The sequence below is a fragment of the Stenella coeruleoalba genome (assembly GCF_951394435.1).
Source record: "Stenella coeruleoalba genome assembly, chromosome: 10".
Lineage (NCBI taxonomy): Eukaryota > Metazoa > Chordata > Mammalia > Artiodactyla > Delphinidae > Stenella > Stenella coeruleoalba.
The window spans coordinates 69,240,940-69,259,249 of record NC_137156.1 but is presented as its reverse complement, the minus strand read 5'-3'; the positions used below and the strand labels follow the sequence as shown (position 1 = coordinate 69,259,249).

The 18,310-nt window shown below is 57.2% G+C and overlaps 3 protein-coding genes across 5 annotated transcripts in view; all 3 read left to right on the top strand.

Annotated features, from left to right (window-relative positions):
- The window catches only part of LOC307192440 (store-operated calcium entry regulator STIMATE), a 55,613-nt gene extending 49,957 nt beyond the window's left edge, over window positions 1-5,656 (top strand). The window contains exons 8-9 of one of the 2 annotated variants that reach the window (XM_079933321.1): window positions 740-873; window positions 1,046-5,656. In XM_079933321.1, the coding sequence (XP_079789447.1) occupies window positions 740-856 (117 nt within the window). In that variant the 3' untranslated portion in view covers window positions 857-873; window positions 1,046-5,656. Of the gene's footprint in view, window positions 1-739 lie in introns of both variants that reach the window. The other variant, XM_079933320.1, reaches the window with a different exon arrangement.
- Window positions 5,657-5,666: 10 nt separating this feature from the next.
- On the top strand, window positions 5,667-7,623 carry MUSTN1 (musculoskeletal, embryonic nuclear protein 1). Of its 2 annotated transcripts, XM_079933323.1 has the most exons (4): window positions 5,667-6,117; window positions 6,517-6,649; window positions 6,857-6,966; window positions 7,507-7,623. In XM_079933323.1, exons 1-3 carry the CDS (start codon window positions 6,109-6,111, stop codon window positions 6,961-6,963), a joined length of 249 nt encoding a protein of 82 aa, XP_079789449.1. In that variant the 5' UTR covers window positions 5,667-6,108; the 3' UTR covers window positions 6,964-6,966; window positions 7,507-7,623. The 2 variants fall into 2 exon arrangements, with proteins under 2 accessions (XP_079789449.1, XP_079789448.1); XM_079933322.1 differs by lacking the exon at window positions 7,507-7,623 and having other exon boundaries at window positions 6,857-7,162.
- A 1,861-nt stretch (window positions 7,624-9,484) lies between these two features.
- Window positions 9,485-18,310, top strand: part of ITIH4 (inter-alpha-trypsin inhibitor heavy chain 4) — a 14,149-nt gene continuing 5,323 nt past the window's right edge. Inside the window, exons 1-12 of the mRNA XM_079934342.1 lie at window positions 9,485-9,686; window positions 10,881-11,041; window positions 13,055-13,159; window positions 13,261-13,423; window positions 13,553-13,663; window positions 14,160-14,291; window positions 15,057-15,173; window positions 15,445-15,613; window positions 15,710-15,835; window positions 16,021-16,202; window positions 16,298-16,483; window positions 18,034-18,173. Coding sequence (XP_079790468.1) covers window positions 9,600-9,686; window positions 10,881-11,041; window positions 13,055-13,159; window positions 13,261-13,423; window positions 13,553-13,663; window positions 14,160-14,291; window positions 15,057-15,173; window positions 15,445-15,613; window positions 15,710-15,835; window positions 16,021-16,202; window positions 16,298-16,483; window positions 18,034-18,173 — 1,679 coding nt within the window. The 5' untranslated portion in view covers window positions 9,485-9,599. The remainder of the gene's footprint in view (window positions 9,687-10,880; window positions 11,042-13,054; window positions 13,160-13,260; window positions 13,424-13,552; window positions 13,664-14,159; window positions 14,292-15,056; window positions 15,174-15,444; window positions 15,614-15,709; window positions 15,836-16,020; window positions 16,203-16,297; window positions 16,484-18,033; window positions 18,174-18,310) is intronic.

The following is an 18,310-nucleotide window of genomic DNA, read 5'->3' as shown; positions in this document are numbered from 1 at the left end:
AAGACTGGAGGCAGGAAGCCCTGCAGGGAGGGGTGGTGAGACCGCCCTGCCGGGGAGGAGAATGAGCTCCCCTTGCATAGGTGCGTTTCGGGCCTCTCCATCCCGACCTGGGCTGTGCCAGTCCTTCCCTGGTGCTCTGAGGTCTGTGGAGCCAGGCAGGTGGGCAGTGAACGAGTGTCTGCCCTGGATGCCCTAGCTGCGTGGCTGCATCGTTCTGGGGGCTCAGAAGAGCGGAGGGCTTCTGTTTGTCTTCAGAAGTTTACCAGGTTGGCTCAGAGCAGACACTCTGAAATCTCCCTGCTTTATGTTGTGCCCCACAGGTGTTTTCCTTTCAGAACGGGGCTTTTCAGTCTGCTTTTGCTGTATTTGAACCAATTTCAAGGACCTAGGGCTCCATGTATGAAGACTGGGCTTTTTTGCCAGGATGACCGTAGGCTAAGTTTGCTCTGACCTGGGTTCGGTCACAGCCGGAGGTTGGATGGAGAAGCAGGAGCAGAGGGGAGGCGTATCGACTCAGCACTGGTATCAGTAGCCCGTGGATGTACGTGGTGTAAAAAAAAGTCTGGGGTGGGCCAGCTTGTCTCACTCTGTAAAGAGGGCCTCCCCATCACCGTCTCCTAAAGAAACCCGACACTTGAGGCCTCCTAGACAGGCTGGCATTCTGTGCTGGGGTCCAGGGTGGGTAGGTGAAGAGGGCACTGCAGGCAGTGACTCAGGGCCACCCCTCTCCACCACTCAGATCCTGATCTCGGCCGATGACGAGATGGAGGAGTCCGATGTGGAGGAGGACCTCCGGAGACTGACCCCCCTGAAGTCCGTGAAGAAAAAGAAGCACCGCTTCGGGCTGCCTGTATGACGCATCTTCAAGCTGGGGTCGGGTCGGGGCCCGGCCAGCCGCCAGTTGGCCAAGGGTCACTCCGCTGCGTCTTCCCTCCCCTCCTCTCTCTGCCCCTCTTCTACCTCCACTCCTCCCACGGTCTCTGCCCACTCCTAGACTACTGTGACCCGAGGGAGGGAGGCCGCTGGCCCGGCGTGGCAGCTGGAGGTCCCCACTCAGTTGCACTACAAACACTGACCAAATATGCAAGCGAGGCATTTTGTTTGTGTGTTGTCGTCCCAAGCGGTGTTGTGAGGGACCCAGAAGCCCTGTCCTGCGTCTGGCCGGGTGGCCTCGAGGATGAGAACTCACGTGCACACAGACCGTGGGTGGAGCCTTTCGCCAAGGCTCGGGGGAATGTGAAGACGTAACACGTTTGGGGGCTAAAAGTTACACATTGACCAGGTTGGAACCGCAACGCTTTCTTACTCGAAATGGCTTTTGTAACTATTGATTTCTATAGCTGGTTTTATGAGCTGTCACAGTGTTAATGTTTTTTGAGTATATGTTTATTTCCTATGGGACTCATGGGCAAAACATAGATTTTTAAGTCTTCCGTATACTGTTAACTTTTATATTTTTAAGTTATATTTTCATACTATTGTATTTAAAAACTCTTTTTAATCCCCAAAGAAATGGGTTTGTTTGCCTTTCGTGGGTTGTGAACTGGTGGGTGGAAAAAGTCGGGAATTTTTTATTTGGCATATTGTTAGGTAATCTACGATCAGATGAGGTAAATGATTCCGGTAGGAAGGGAGGTGGGCCCTCATCTGAAATCAACAAACCCGGTGGTTCTGCAAAGGTCAGGCCTGAGCAGGAGGTGGCCAGTCCAAATGTGGATCCAGGGCCCTGTGAGGGTGGAATAGGAAGGGCTCTGCCCAGGGCCCACCAGCTCCTTGGCACTTCTGCCGGCAGGTTAGAGGTCTTACTGAAACATGCTGGAAAAAGAAGCGTAAGTAAGAGGATTTTGTGTCCAGAGAAATTGAGACTCTGAGGCCACTCCTGTTTGTTCCCTGCCTCTCTTCAGAGCCTCCAGATCTGAAGTTTAAAACACAGTCTTGGCCTCCCCGCCTCCCATGGTGCAGCCTTCAGAACCAGGCTCTGGACCCAGCTCTGGGAACTTCCTCTCAGGCTACGCCTTGCCTGTCAGCTTAGTGTTGTCAACTCATCTTCTAGAGAACGCCTGTCTGACCAAGTGATCCTGTTTTTCACATCCTCCAGAGCAGCGGGTGGAGGTGAGCGAGCTTGCTCTCTGCGTCCACAGGCAGGACGAGGTGTTTCAAAGCTTGTAGCCCCCACTCCCCAGCATGGGCATAGGCCCCGTGTCTTTGGGAGTCTGCTGCCCAGCAGTGGAATGGGCAGACCCAGGCACTTGCCCTGCTGTGGGAGCAGCAGCCCAGTGTTTTGTCCCAACCCAGAGGCAGTCATGGAAGTTTAGGAATAGAGAACCGCGTGGCTAAGGTGCGAGCTGGAAGTGAGATCAGTGCAGGGAGGCCACACCACCCAGAACCTTCTTTTTAGGTTCCTACCTAAAAACCTACAGAAAAACGTGTCACTCAAACAGATTGTGTCTGAATTGTGGCATGTGAGCCACGCTGTTAAACCAGGCATCCTGGGCCTGTCCTCTGCCTCCCACGGTCTCACCTGTGTGGGTCATGGAGGGACAAGCCTTGCGGAGGCCTTCTCAGCCTGTCGTCCTGTAGGAGTCCAGAGGGCCGGAGGAGCTGGGACCTGAATTGCAGTGGGCGGCGACTCTGTTACGCTGGGCACCTGCAGCTGGAGAGGAGAGCAGGGTGAGATCGGAGCCCATCTCCACTCTCCCTTAGCTTTGCTCTCATTTTATGCTCCTCCCCCCTCCCACCCTCCGCTGTGTTAGTGGGCGGCTCCCCACTGGGAAGACCAGGACTGACATCGGTCCCGGTAGGTGGCAGGCATCGCTGACTTGCCTTACTCTGTCCTCCTGTTTTGTCTTGGTTTGAATAACCTTTGGCCACAGCTGTTTTCTGCACCTCCCTGAGCCCAGAATCTGAGCTTCACTTTCAGTCTTGAGCTCCTCATGTTTCCAAACCAGGGACGAGGGTGGGGAAGCCACAGGTGTAAAGGATGGAAGCTGGGTTATACAGACCCCAGATGATCTGCTCATCTCAAGGCTCATCCCAGCGCCTGCTGGGCAGTGGGTTTGGGGGACAAAGAGGTAGCGAGCGAGCAGTGGTTTCTCCCTGTATCCTGGTTTTGAAAGGGCTTTAGTCTCTGAGCGTCAGTTGTATAGCTGGCTAACTAGGACATGGACGTCTAACAGGGAGTCTGATCGTACAGGGCCTTGTCAGCGTGCGGGCCTAAACGGCGTGGCCTGATGTGTTTGGCCTTATCCCTAGGATAAGCTTCCTCACCACCTGCTCCAAGGTGCCTTATGAGGTGCAGCTCTTCACCTGCCACATGGCAAGCATCCTTGTGCTTGAGAAACCACAAAACACCAACTGTGTATTGTGCGCCATCCGTCTGATTTGTCCAAATCTGGACCTCAGCCAAGCCACCCATAATGGAAACTTGTAAGTCAAGGCCATGAACAAGTTTCTTGTAACTGAGAGAAATAACCCGATGAGGTAGAACTGTCGTATCCGAATGGAAGAGATCGTTCTTGCCCATTTTTCCTTTCACTGACAGTGGGTTGTTGACAATGGCAAGGAGGGATGTTGGTGAGATCCCAGGCAGTGGCTTCTTGGTCTGCTCAGCCCAAAGACCTGCCACGTGAAGGCCTGTCAATTAGCGTTCGGGCACACTGGTGGCCTCCTGCCTCAAGCTTTAACCTGTGCCTCTTCCTGACAACAAGGAGTCATGGGTTAGGTTGACCTGTCATGCCTTTAAAGGGGAAATACATAAAGGCTCAAATTCAGGTTATTTCTTCCCCTCTTCAGTGTGGGCCTGGAGGCTGTAGCCCAGAGTCCCCATCTGAAGGCTGCCCCAGGAGCCTGGAAGGAGCAGCAGCTGTCAGCAGCTCTCTCTGCCCTCCAGACTGCAATTCACTGGCCTTCTTGCAGCCAAGCAAATGCAGACGGCTCTGGGAACTTGCCGTCAGCCAGGCAGCCACCTTGTAGGGGGCAGGGCTGGCCTTTAGAAGTTTCACACATTTCCAACTAGGAGTGGAGAGCTCTGTGTTTTACCCTGTGAAACATTGGCAGCTCTGAAGGGCTTCGCTCTTGGGGAGGGGCCTTGAGCTCCTGAGTGGGTGGGTGGGTTGGTTTAATTTGATTTCTCTTTTCATGAAGTTTATTAGAGGTCAGACCTACGTAAGCAAACCATGACCGACTTCCACTGCCCTCCCAGCGCGGGTGGTTAAATCTGTGGTGTTACGATTCACAGAAACACATTTTTGAAATGAAAGGGAAGACGATGTACTTAACATTGTAAAGTGGTTTACAATAAAGTTTGACATCTTATTACAGTTTTTTAAAAAAAGAAACCATCACTTTTGTGGTTGTTGGTTGTGTGTTCTGTGAAGTTGAAACAGCTTAGTGGGGGGGTCAAGAAAATGTCCCCAGTGAGTTAGAAGGTTCTCCCCAGAAAATAGAGTGAGAATGAATCTGACATCTCCTTCTGGCAGATGTGGAAGCCAAAACCTGCCAAGGGGAAACAAACCAAACATACTCTTGCCATTTCCACTTCCCTGTTAATGCGAGTAAAAGCTACTCTGCCTGCCCCCCGCCCCCCGAGGAGCGAAGGGTGCCGGAGAGATGGAGTGTGTGAGGAGTGAACATCCCACATCCTTGTTCCTGAGGCCACGGGGCTGGAAGGCAGGTGCCCCCCCTGGGCAGAGCTGGCTGTGGGGGCCAAGCTGAAGCGCTGGGAGCCAGCTGCAGTGCCCTCACAGGCCAGGCCTGCCCTTAGTGCCTCTTGGCCCCTGTTTGGAGCCTTGGGTCTGTGCCCGTCCAGAGGCATTTCTCATGTCAGCACTCGTCTCAGATGGAGCCTGGCAGGGCTCGCATTGGCCTCCTGGGGCCAGGACCAGGCAGGGGGTATCGGGGTGGGTTGAGGTCTGACAGCAGCAGAGCGGTGTTCCAGACAGCCAGACATCAGTGCCTGGCTGGGTTTTGTCTGCCCGGAGCCTTCAAGGATAAAAATACTCTCCATCACAAACTGACAAGGAGCTTGGGCATGTCTCATCCAATGGGGCAGACCCTGACCTCCTACCCACATCCACTCCTACCCTCACCTCAGGCCTGGAGTCCTTCCCTGTGCCCCGGGGGTCTTCCCTTCAAGGATGGGGTGTTAGGAACTAGCAGAGGAGAGCTAAGTGACCTTCAGGGAGCCTGTGCCTCTGTCCATGCCTTGAGTGGGCTTCACTCTTGCCCACCCTCTCACAACCTAAGTGTCCTTGGGCCGGGTGCCCTTCGGTGACCTCGTCTCACTCAGAGGCTCTGTGCTGTTTTCCTGCCTTCTGCTCACCGGTCCCCTTACCACAAAGCATGGTTTCCTCCCGGCCCTTCCTGGGTGTTTTGCTCCCTCCTTCATCCTGTTGCTAAACTTGCACTGGGAGCTGGACAGAGGGCAGGGGCGTCAGCAAAAATGCAGATGGAGCAGCTCCCAGGCTTCCCTTGGCAGCAGCTTCTGTACCTGTGAGCCAGGGGTAGCCCCCATGATCTGAGTCCACTGTGAGAGCCCAGCGAGCTGGGTGTGAGCACATGCTCCCCAGCGGCACATGCAGGAAGCCGTCCGCCCTGCTGCCATGTGGGTTTGGGAAGTCTCTTTCCTCTGGAATCCAGAGAAGGGGTAGGAGAGAGAGAAAAACAAGCTCAGAGCTGTCCACCCTGGCTCAGGGCCCTCTCTTTCCTCCGGGACACCCCCCACGCTGGGATGGACTATCGCAGATGGACAGCTCGGAGTGCCACACGCACGTTACAGGACCTACGTTCATAAACGCGAGTCTCTGCCAGGCCCAGCACCTCCCACCTGCCAGAGAGCAGCTGTCCTCAAGGGTACGGGGTCTCCCCAGCTGTCTGCTTTCACCAGGACTGCAGCCCCCCAGGCAGCAGTGCTCAGCGAGCCCCCATCATCTCCAAGAATAAACTCTGAAGCCAGCGGCTGTGTGGATCTGAATCATCAGGGAGCTGTCAGAGGAGGGGGAGTGACTTCCCGGGACAGGCAAGCCAACTATATAAGCCCCAGAGGGCTGGGCGCCGCTCAGATCTCTTTCACAGCCACTGCCTTCCAGGGAGCAGTTCCCCATACCCACCATGTCCCAGGTAGGAGGGCCCAGCACAGGCCCTGCTCGTGCCAGGGGGTGGGGGTGGAGGGTGGACGCTGTCGTCTTTAGCAGCTGTGTCTTGAGCTGAGCTCTGGGCATAAACATAGGAGGCTCTGCCTCCCCTGGAAGACCGGGGCTCAGGGAAGACAGGCACACAGATGGTGTGAGGCTACAACAGCCATAGCCCCAGAGCTCCCAGTTTGTGGCAAGAGGGCAGAGACTCGGGGTATGGGGCTGTGAAGTATAGTCGGAAAGGCTTCCTGGAAGAGGAGTGAGGCCTTGAATTGGCTTGAGTTAAGTGAGCAGGGAAGAGGGGTCTCGGCCAAGGCACAGTGCTGGGAAAGGGCTCTCAGCCTCGAGGCCTCGGGTCGTAAGATGAGGCTCTGGGCTCTCCAAGGCTGACACTCAGGAAGCCCCCATCAAGAAGAAGCGCCCCCCTGTGAAGGAGGAGGACCTGAAGGGGGCCCGAGGGAAGCTGACCAAGAACCAGGAGATCAAGTCCAAGACCTACCAGGTCATGCAGGAGTGTGGTGAGTGTTCTTGGGACAATGGGCTCCAAGGGCGCAGATGTGTGTCAATAGGAGGGAGGATGGGGTTGGGGGGGAGGTCCCATGAGTCCTTTTTCTAAGAGTTCAGAGCGTGTGAGCTCAGCAGGGTGCTCCCCACAAAAGGGGCCTTTCCTCCCTAGGAAGTCAGGCTGTGCCCCTGACTACACCTCCTCCCCATCCTCCCCACAGAGCAAGCTGGTTCTGCCGCCCCATCGGTGTTCAGCCTCGCCCGGACTGGCACCGAGACTGTTTTTGAGAAGCCCAAAGCCGGACCCGCCAAGAGTGTCTTTGGCTGAGAAGTGCGCACCACGCCCCTCACCGTCAGCAACACCTAGACACAGGAGCCTTTCCCAAGAACTCTTTTTTTATGCCAGAGCATAGCTTCTCACCCGCGGCCTCTGGGATTGGCACCCTCCCCAACAGCCCTGGCACCTGAGCCCAGGGACTCTGTACCAGCACCTGGGCAACACCAATAAAGAGGATGCCCAAGTGGCCCCAGCATTTGGAGGGTGTTGGTTGGTCACTGGCCATGGCCACTAAATGCAGGGGAGGGGTGGGCAACGTAGGTGTGGGGCATGTTCTGTACGCTTCTCAGCTTTGGGGATGGCCCCAGAGGATAATGCAGGTGCCATTATGGCCACTGCCACGTACTAGAAAGAACCTTGGGTGTGGAGACCTGGAGCTGATCTGTGTGACTTCAGACTGTCTCTCCTCCTTTTCTGAGACTGTTTCCCCTTGTATGAGGCAAGGGAGCCTATTGCGCAAAACAGGCCATAGTCACACTGCTCAGAGTGAAGCAGGTGGGGGCCTGGGGCTCACCCTTCCCTTGGTTTTCACAGAAGCCATCGAGATGCCTCCAAGGACCCCAAGGCTCTGAGGGACTCAGGATCCTCAAAGCGCCCCCCCCCCGCCGCCCCGCCTTGTTCATATTGCCTCCCTGCCAGCTCGCATCCCCTCAAAGACAAAGCCAGGTGGAGGCTCCTCTCTGGCCAGTGGCAGTCTGCTTCCTGAGCTACTGTCCCCTCTCCCAAACAGGGTAAGCCTCCCCCTTGCCACTCCCACAGCTCTGCCTGAGGCATGGAGCACCAGGTTCTCAGCTCATGTGCGATTCTTCCCGCTTCAGGCCTCAGTGTCTCTGTGCGCATGGACCTGTCAGACTCAGGGGACTGCAGAGGCCTGTCCAGCTGTGACAGCAAGACCACAGGCAGTCCGGAGATGGACTGGCAGGGTCTGGGCTTACAGTGCCTGGCTCGGGGCCAGTGCCTACAGGGAAGTCCCGCCTGTCCCCTGGGCAGGTGGAGCGGGCTGCACAGAGCCTTTCCCACATTCCTGGCCAGCCCGGCCTCCTTATATAGCTGTTTCCAGGCTGGGTCCATGCTCTGTGCCCCAAGGGAGCAGACCTTCTGTGGCGACCAGGCCTGGGCCTGCTCGCTGGGTTCCTGGGGAGGCTCTTTCCCCGGATTGCTGAACGGGTATGTCTTCCCGAGTAATCCCAATCACATCCATAGTCAAAGGGAGAGCTGTATAGATGCGCCCAGAGGTGAGGCTTCTGGCTAAGTCATGCTAAGGAAGGGGAATATTGTAGCCACAGACCCAGCTTCCTTCCCTTGGGGCAGATGCTACTGGCGTTGACCGAGGCAGGGCTAATGGAGGAGCCCCCTTCCCGGCCCTTGCAAGCCTGTCACTGCCCCAGGGTCCCAAGTAGGCCCTGAAGATGGTACCCTTCCCCAGTTCCCACCCCTGGGATAGTGTCACTGAGTCCTCCTTCCCCGACCAAGGATCTGGCACCTGGCCACTTTCCTGAAGCCTCTTTATCCCATCTGTGGCCCCAGACTCAGGAGCCAAGCTTTCCCAGAGCCACAGGGACATAAGCACCAGCTGCATCCAGATCCCCTAGTATTTATTCGCTTTATTGCTACTTGTTATGAAAGCAGTCTTTCAACTTTATTAAAGGAAAATCGAAAAAACATCATCTGTAATCCTACCCCAGGCCCTCCAGCCACCTCCTGTGGTCTGAGCCCACGACACCGGCACTGCCTTGGCGTGCTGACAGATCGGCGTTCTGCCGTTTCTCACTCCAGGCGTGACTCACGGGCTCCCTTGACACGGCTGACCTCCGTGTGGGCCACCTGAACATCGTCCCCCTCAGGAGCTCTGGGCTCTCTCTGTTCCATGCTTCCCTCAGGAGGTTCCCCAGAGCGGGACTTCTGGTCCACCACGTGTGGGCGTCTTTATGGCCCTCGGTTTGTATTGCCAAGTGCAGATCTTGTTTCAGAGGCCTTGCTGGAGTTGCACCAAGAGTCCTGGCTAGAATAATGGGGCCCAAACAGCATCCTGAGGCCCCAGCAGAGAGAAGGGGGGCTCCTTGACCTAGCCTCTCTCATCCCAGAAATAAGGTGTATCCATCCTGCCTTGGCCCCAGCAGATCTTGCCCCACTCAGGCACCCCAAGGGCTGCTTGGTGCATTTGGGGTCCCACTGCCCAGTCACACTGACCTGACTTCCAGGCCCCTGCCTCCTGCAAACCACCCTCTGGCCCTCCTCTTTCCAACCACGCCTGTGCTTCTCCCAGGCTGGGCTTATGGAGAGCAGGCCAGTTCACTGCTCTGTCCTCCAGTCCTAGGGAGCCTGTCGGCGAGATGAGCCGTGCAAGGGGTGGTGGTGGTTTGGTCGGATTCTGGACCATTCAGAAGGGGCGCCAGCACCTAACTCCCACCTGAGCCTGCTCCTGCTCAGTACACGTTCCCATCCCCAGCCAAGGTCCACAGGACATTCGCAGTTTGCCTGCTTATCTGAGGCCACTGCAGTGTTTGGCTTGCAGATCCCAATTTCCCAGAACCTGCCCCCACAGGGGCGGGGCAGCGAGCAAGTTACAAATTCATTCCGCTCTTCCTCTCAAGTTCAGAAGCAGCCTGCCAGGCACCAGAGCCAAAATGAAGACCCCAGCCCCTGGCCGCGCCTGCGGCGTCGTGCTGGTCCTGCTCTCGCTGGCCACCCTCCAGACCCTCAGGGCCCAAAAGGTAGCGGGTGTCCACGGGTTCCTGTGTGTGTGCACCTGAGCGTGAGTGGGACAAGTGGGTGAAGGGGAGGAGAGCCTCGGTGTGTGCAAGTGAGCACGGGTCAGTGTGTGTGCAGAGAAGTCATGCTGCCCATCCACCAGGCACCACCCTGAGGGCTCTATGGAGAGTCCCCCATTTACAAGAAGGGGTGATCCCGGTATCCCCAGTTCACGGGGAGGAAGTGCAGCCTAACAAGTTGCCCTGGAGGGCGGCAGTGGGTGGGGCGGGTAAGAATGGGCCTCAGGAGCCCAGCTCACGCCTCCTGGCTGCGTGACCTCTCGGAAGTCATGGATGCTTTCCGTGTCTCTTTTTCCTCATCTGTAAAAGAAGGTAATAATAGAACTATTTAGAAGTTTGTGGTGAAGAGGAAACCTGTAGTGTTGTAAAATGCTGAGTACAGTGTCTGGCATGGAGCAGACACTCACGTGTAGACAAGCCACACGGCCCGCCGCGCACCTCTGTGCTAAGCACACGTGCGCCACATGGCAGGCGGGCGAGAGGTGTGTAGGCTCTGCCTGTTTGCACATGCCCTTCCTTGGAGACCGCAGACCTCGAGCGAAACACATGCCTGGGGGGGTGCCCTGTGGACAGGGCAACAGGAGAGGCCCAATGCTGCAGGGAAAAGGGGGCAAAGCAGAAGATGCCCAGCCTCAGAGATGGACCCTCCAGTTCTCCCAGCTCCTGCAGGCCCCTGGGGGGAGGCTGGCAGGGGCTGTTTTCTCCAGTCACAGGACTTGCTCACTGCCCTTTCACTGGGCAGAGCTAAGATGGCATGGAAGCTTCCTGACCTAACAGGACCCTCTGCCACTCACCTCTGCCCCAAGGATAAGTAAGTTCCTCCCAGACACAGTGGGGCTCAGGCTCCACCCCCCCACCCCTTGCCTGCTTGTTCTCCGAGGGGCACTGTGGCCCCCACTGAACAAGACAGACTGATCCCTGCCCCGTGGCACTGTAGGATGGGGAATGAAGCACACAGCTGCCTCTGATCTGAGATGAAAGTTCACAAATGAAATGCTTCATGGAATTTTGCCTGAGGCTTGATCAGTGTCTCGCTTGGGGTTGGGGGCCAGGGCTTGGTCTGGGACCAAGGTCAAGGCCCACTCTTGAAGAACACTGAACAGTCCTACCCTTTCCTTTCCTCCTCCACTGGTCCAGAATGACATCGACATCTACAGCCTCACTGTAGACTCCAGGGTCTCATCCCGATTTGCCCACACAGTCGTCACCAGCCGGGTGGTCAACAAGGCCAGTACTTTGCAGGAGGTCACCTTCCAGATGGAGCTGCCCAAGAAAGCCTTTATCACCAACTTCTCCATGTAGGTGCCTCCTGCTCTCCTCCTCGTCCCCCCTCCCCAATCCAGCACTGTGACGCCATGGTCCCTGTGCCAGATCAGGAAGAGAGGGCATCTTCCTGATGTGAGATGTGCCAGGATATATGCCTGAGGTGTGTGTGCTCCACCTGCAGGCAATACAGGGAGCAGAGGCTTTAGCCAGGAACTTCATTCATTCTCAGAGACGTGTCCCTCCCTCCGTCCCTCCCTCCCTCTCTCCTTCCCTCCCTGTATCCCTTCCTCCCTCCCTTCCTCCACCCATCCTGCTGTGCCTTCATCCCTCCCTCCGTTGGTCCCTCCCACCATCCATCTCTCCATCTGTTCATCCATTTTCCCTGAGTGCTGCCCAGGTGGCACATGGAGGACCACGGTATCTTTGTGTCTTTGCCTTTGAGAAGTACAGACTTAGGGCATCCTGAGGCCAAGCCCAGGCAGAAGGGAGTCACCAAAAGGCAGATTCCAGCTCAGAATACAGAAAACTTCCTAACCCCTGGGCTGCCCCACAATGAAGCAGTGCCTCAAGGAGGGGGACCACCTCCTTGTCACAGAAGTTCTAAGCCAGGCTCATCCCCCCACACCTCCAACTGGGATACTGCAGAGGGTGGTTCTGCTCTGGGTCAGAAGCTGCACTGGGAGGCCCCTGGGGTTTCTGTGGACTCTGTAAGCAGGTGATGATCCTTACGTTGTCTCTACTGTCCTCCCCCACCCTTCCCGACCGGGTTTTGCAATGTTTACTAAATGCAAGAGAACTGTCTGTCCCTGGCCCCGCAGGAGAGGCAGTGATTGAGGACAGGCCAGAGAGAGGCTGATCCCAGAAACTCAGGGAGGGCGATGGGTGAGGCAGAGAGCGAGCATCTCAGGTGCAGTCCCCAGTGCACCCTGGGACCCCTGAAAACCTGCAGTGGGGGTCTGGTCCCTATGGTTGGCTCCTCATCTCTCTGCCCGCACCCCCTCCAGCAGCCCTTGATTTCCTCACCCTGGAGCCAGGCCTGTGCTGCCCAACTTCACAGGCTGCACCCCGCCCCCCATGTGGGTGCCACGGCCGGAAAGTTACGAGGTTTCAGGCCCATCGCATCTTCTGAGGGCCCTGGACTTGCACCCCTCTCTGGGCCCAGCTCTTGTTGCTGCATGAGATAGGGAAGCAGGGGGCAGGGTGCCCTGCTCTGGGATCCCAAATTGGGCATCTGGGAGGAGAAGCCCTGCAGCCCAGCAGCAGCCCAATCCCTAGCCCAGAGTTAAATTTGACCAGGGAGGTCAGGAGGGTGTGGAGGAAGGACACTTGGTCCTGAGGTCCTGGCTGCCCCCCCTCCCCCCCTGTACACTCTCACCCTCTCACACCACCCCCAGACAGAGCAGGCTTATGTTTGCCTGCCAGTTCACTCTCGGTCCCCAGAAACAGCCACTAGGATTGTCTGCAGGCCCCAAGGAGCCCTGTCCACCAGTTGTCCAAAACTTCCTTCCCCAGAGGCCAGCCTCTCTGCAGAGTGGCCTGTCCAGTGTTGGAAGAGGGGGCAGCCATGGGGGAGAGGGGTCAGAGCCTTCAGTCCTGTGTCTCCACTGGCCTGGGAGCCGGCATCTCCCTCCTGCTGAGTCTGCCCCACGGGGCTGAGTGAACTGTGGCTCAGAGATCTCGCTGGTGGCTGACCAGTTCCTCTGAGAACAGTCTGTGGGATGGAAGGGGCAACTGGGACGTGGAGCCCAACAGGAAGGGAGAAGAGAGGCCGGGACCTGCCTCCCCTGCAGCCTTCATCCCAGTTGTTTAGTAAAAGGCATGTTTGCCGACACAGTGCACGTCTCAGGGTAGATGGAGGCCTGCAGAGCCCCCATTGACACCGGGCCCCGCACAGAGTCGTGTCCACAGTAGGTGCATAATAAACGGGTGGGCTCAGGTAAAGATGGGAGTCAGTCTGTCAAGAGGCATGTGAAGTCCCGGAGGAGGCAGGATTGCAGGGAGCCTCCCCCACCGGGCTCTCAACAGCTCCCTCCCTCCTGCCCCAGGATCATTGATGGTGTGACCTACCCCGGTAACATCAAGGAGAAGGCTGCAGCCCAGGAGCAGTACAGCGCGGCTGTGGAGAGGGGAGAGAGCGCCGGCCTCATCAAGTGAGCCCGACGGGGTGGGGAGGACCCTGTGGGGGTGGGGGCTGCCACTGCCTTTAGCCACCCCTGGTCTGAGGGGCAGACCTGATGCCCTCTTCCCCCAGGGCCACTGGGAGAAAGACAGAGCAGTTCCAGGTGTCAGTCAGTGTGGCGCCCGCTGCCAAGATCACCTTCGAGCTGGTGTATGAGGAGCTCCTGGTGCGGCATCTGGGAGCGTACGAGCTGCTGCTGAAAGTCCAGCCCCAGCAGCTGGTCAAGCACCTGCAGGTACCTGGTGCCGCCTCCTCTTAGAAGCCCTCCTCACTCTCCTGAGGGCGGCCCCTGCTTCCCCTTCTGCCTCCTATGGAGGCCAGCCCTGTCCCCCAGCAGACCCAGTAACCCACTTCTTGCCTCTAGATGGACATTTACATCTTTGAGCCTCAGGGCATCAGCTTTCTGGAGACAGAGAGCACCTTCATGACCAATGAACTGGCAGAGGCCCTCACCACCACACAGAACAAGACCAAGGTGGGCCTGCTATGGTCTGCGGGTGAGAGTTCCCAGGGGCCTGTCTTCAGGCTGGCTCTATGGGCCTGGGTTTCCAGAGAGTGGGACCATTGGGCAGAATCTCTGCGCTAAAGGGACGTGTGAGGTTCCTGTGTCCATGCTGTCATTTGGCAGATGGAGAGGGCAAGACCTAGGGAAGGATGGTGGGTGCTGGTTTGAACCCTGAAATCGGGAGAGACGACTGATGTCAGGGTCCCAGGACCAGGTAGGGAGGAGGAGCTGACTGGACGCACACATCCTGAGCCCAGCCTCTGCTTGCACAGATCTAGGAGCAGGGGATTCACTTGTACCCACTCCCCTACATGGAGGCAGTCTATCTGATAGCTCAGCTGGAGAGAAAGTTCTCTGGAATTTGACCCAAGGCTGCCTCCTGGAATTCTCTCTTCAGGTGGGGGTGAGGGGTGTTGTTGACATGGCCTTGCTGCTCCTCCCAACTTCAGCCTGGTCATTTTTCCAGGCTCATGTCCGATTCAGGCCGACGCTGTCCCAGCAGCAAAAGTCTCCAGAGCAGCAGCAGGACACAGTCCTGGATGGCAACTTCATCGTCCGCTATGATGTGGACCGGACTGTCTCCGGGGGTTCCATTCAGGTGTGTGGGCTTCAGAGAAGAGCTGAGCCACCAAAAAGTCCATCTACCCTCAAGGACCTGAGCCTGGGGGTTCTAAAAGAACAGACAAAATAACCACCCCTAGTTACCAGTGTGCACCAGGGGCAGCACAGACGGCAAACAGGCAGTTTAGTTGTGTTGTCCCTGAAACAGTTCTCTTTTGGAGGGAAGAAAGTTTGTCTCTGATGAAGAACTGCCCTGCAGGGTTTCCCTTGTAGCCTTGGCTGCCAGGAGACTCACAGTTCACGTTTATGTTCAATTACAGTACCTTCTTTCACACAAGTTTCTGGCATCGTTGTGCTTCCCCTTTATTTTTGAACAAATCACTGTTTTCTCGCCCCTTTCCCAAACCACTGGGTCCAGGGGAGACCAACCCCTCGAGGATCCAGAAGAACATGCAGGAAGCCATAGATGGACCTTGTTTTTGGATTCTTCACTTTTTTGATGGATCTCAGGTTTATTATGTCTGAACCTTTTAGTATAAGCTGCCTCAGATACTAAAACAAGTAAGAGGTGAAGTAGGGGTAGAGTTCTGGTGGGCTATGCATGAGCAGGGAAGCCTGCAAGGGACGGGCTGGACTAAACCCTAAAGTATGGCAAGGATTTGGGGAGGTTAATGGTGGGACAGGGATGGAGGGGGATGGAATGAAGAGAGCAGAGGACCCCCAGGACTGGGGATGAGGAGGCTGGTTGGGGCAGGGCAGGGCTGCAGCTCTTACACCTGGGTGTGTCTCACTCTGGTCACAGATCGAGAATGGCTACTTTGTGCACTACTTTGCCCCTGAGCACCTGGCCACGATACCCAAGAACGTGATCTTCGTCATTGACAAGAGCGGCTCCATGAGCGGCAGGAAAATCCAGCAGGTGGGTTCCATGGGCCAGGCGGGGTCCTGAAAACTCACAGATGTCCCACACCCTCAGCTCTGGTCGAACAGGCAGACCTGCCCTCCTCCATCTTCCTAGGTGGGGGGCTCCCATGGATCGAGGTTGGTCAGAGTTTGGGGCAGGTCCTGCCACTAGAGCATTCACCATGTCCTCACTGCAGATGTGAGCCTGGGGGTCCAGCCCAAGGGCACATGAGCCCCCAGGGAGGCCCCACTGAGACACCCACCTTGTGTCCCCTTCCCCTGACCAGACCCGGGAAGCCCTCATCAAGATCCTGGGTGACCTCGGTCCCCGTGACCAGTTCAACCTCATCAGCTTCAGTGGGGAAGCAACCCCGTGGAAGCCACAGCTAGTGGCAGCCTCGGCTGAGAACGTGAACGCGGCCAAGAGCTACGCCGCTGCCATCCAGGCCCGGGGAGGTGAGCGCCTCTGCAGCCTTGCACGCAACTTCCAGGGCACTGAGCCCAGCCTGGGGCACCCTGCTGGGAGCCACCCTAAGAGTGTGTGCCCCACAGGGACCAATATAAACGATGCGATACTGATGGCCGTGCAGCTGCTAGAGAGAGCCAACCGGGAGGAGCTGCTGCCCCCAGGAAGCGTCACCCTCATCATCCTCCTCACCGACGGCGACCCCACTGTGGGTGAGGCCCTGCCAGCAGCCCCAGGACGTGCTGCCCAGAGGGAGTAGCTGGGCTCTGGCCCGGCTTGCTGTGGGACCTGGGGCAGGGAGGGGGGATCTCTGAGGCCCCTCTGGCTCTGAGATTCCAGAAATATCTGTTGAGCAAATCACTGTTTTCTCACCCCTTTCCCAAACCACTGGGTCCAGGGGAAACCAACCCCTCAGAGATCCAGAAGAACGTTCAGGAAGCCATAGACGGCCAGCACAGCCTCTTCTGCCTGGGCTTCGGCTTCGACGTCAGCTACGCCTTCCTGGAGAAGCTGGCACTGGACAACGGTGGCCTGGCCCGGCGCATCTATGAGGACTCGGACTCCGCACTGCAGCTCCAGGTGCCCACGCGCCCCTGCTGGGCCACGTGAGCGAGGGATGGCACTGACAGGCGGGCAGACCCCAGCACGGCCCTCATGACACCCCCACCCTGCAGGACTTCTACCAAGAGGTGGCCAACCCACTGATGACATCGGTGGCCTTCGAGTACCCAAGCAACACCGTGGAGGCGGTCACACAGGACGCCTTCCGGCTGTTCTTCAAGGGCTCCGAGTTGGTGGTGGCCGGGAAGCTCCGGGACCAGAGCCCTGATGTGTTCTCAGCCAAAGTCAGGGGGCAGCTGGTAGGTATGGCCAGCCATCCTGGAGGGGAAGGGCCGCCGGGGCAGGCAGTCAGCGGCTGGGTTCAAACCCCAGCCCTGCCAGGCTCCAGCCGGTTGACCTTGAGCAAGTTGCAGAGTGCCCTCTGCCACTTGCGGATGACGCATCCCCACTGTGTTGGCTCCTGGTAGAGGTTCAGTGAGATGATGTGATTTTCTGAGAGCACCTGTGTGGGGCCGGCATGCGGCAGTCACTCCATGGTCAGTCAGTGCTGCTGCTGCTGTTCCCAAGGGCACCAGGTGCTTGGCATCCCCTCCTGTCCTCACACCAGCCCTCTGAGGTTACAGTCAGGCAGGGAGGGCTGCTCCCATTTCACAGATGAGCAGCCTGACATCCAGGCAGAGCAGGCGGTTTGCCCTGGGCCCCACTGCAGCCAGGTCAAGAACCCAGCTCACCGTGTGGCGTCCTGTCCTCGCCCAGCCTTCCCTGCCTCTGTGCCATGGGAGGCCCTCTCATTCCACAAAGAGAAACACAGCACTTCTCTAGGCCCTGGGGATACTGCCCTCACGGGAGAGACAGCATGGGTAAATTGTCACACAAACAAGGAGCTACAGGCTGGATAAATTCGGGGATCAGGGAGGGCTTCCCAGAGGAGGCTCAGCTAAGACTGAGAGGTGAGTAGAGGGCGGCAGAGGCCAGATGGTGGAGGGACGGAGGAATGTTCCAGGCTTGCGTGGCAGGCAGGCAGCACGTGTGGGGAGAATAGCAGGTGGGCTAGGCAAGCGGGCATGGGGGGCCCAGGGCCTCGTCTCAGGAGAAGTAGCCAAGTGTCATGATGGGCAGGGCATGCCCTGTGGCCAGCCTGCCCGGCTTCACTTCCAGCTCTGCCATCTCCCAGAGGTGAGACCTGGGGCAAGGCACTTAAGCTCCCTGTGCCTCAGTTTCCTGCTGTATACAAATGAAAGTAGGTCACCTCTCCCACACCTGGTAAAGCTGCAGTGGGGATTAAGGTCTCGCCTGGTATAAACACTCCATGTATGTTAGCTGCTGATATCCTAGAGGCCAGGGGTTCCCAAAGTGCAGAACCCAAGGTGACTTGGAGTAGTTTACAAACAAACATGTCTTTGTTTTAGTAGTTTAGTTATGCATTTATTTTAATGTGTTCTGAAAAATAACTCAAACCGCAGACCTAAGATTTCACAGGTATTACTGCTCAGGTCAAGACCAAGAGTGTTAGTCTACTTAAAGTTCATTGGAGAAAAACCATCAAACAAATAGCTGTATGTGTGGAGAAGGCAAAATTCATGCAGCTCCTGGTTCTGCGCCTGCTGTGTAGCACCTGGGATAGTTTGCTCCCTTTTATCTCCACCTCCTTGTCATCCTTGGAGGCTCTGTGGCTGAGCCCCTCACACCCCTAAACACACTCCCTACCCTCCACTCTACTCAAAGGAAATGTGGCCTTGCAGCCAACGCTGCCCCTGCCAGGTTTCTCGTGGCATTGCTGGGCAGCGCCAGGCCAGGTGCAGACGTCACACCCTGACTGCTCCTGCCCTGGCTGGGCCCCTCTTTCCAGCACATGGAGAACATCACCTTTGTAACGGAGTCCCGTGTGGCAGAGCAGGAGGAGGCGTTCTGGAGCCCCAGATACATCTTCCACAGCTTCATGGAGAGACTGTGGGCGTACCTGACCATCCAGCAACTGCTGGAGCAAACGTGGGTGGACATACCCTCCAGGGCCCACTGGGGTGGCCACACACGGTCTCAGCACTTCCCCAGGCTCTTCACCGGTGGGGCAGGCACAGCTGGCGCTAGGCATGGAGATGGGGTGGCGGTATCGTGTCTGAGTTCCA

Excerpts from the sequence above, each read along its gene's own strand:
- MUSTN1 (XM_079933323.1), top strand. Across the intron at positions 6,650-6,856 it reads CCAGGTCATGCAGGAGTGTG|AGCAAGCTGGTTCTGCCGCC; the intron begins GTGAGTGTTCTT and ends TCCTCCCCACAG.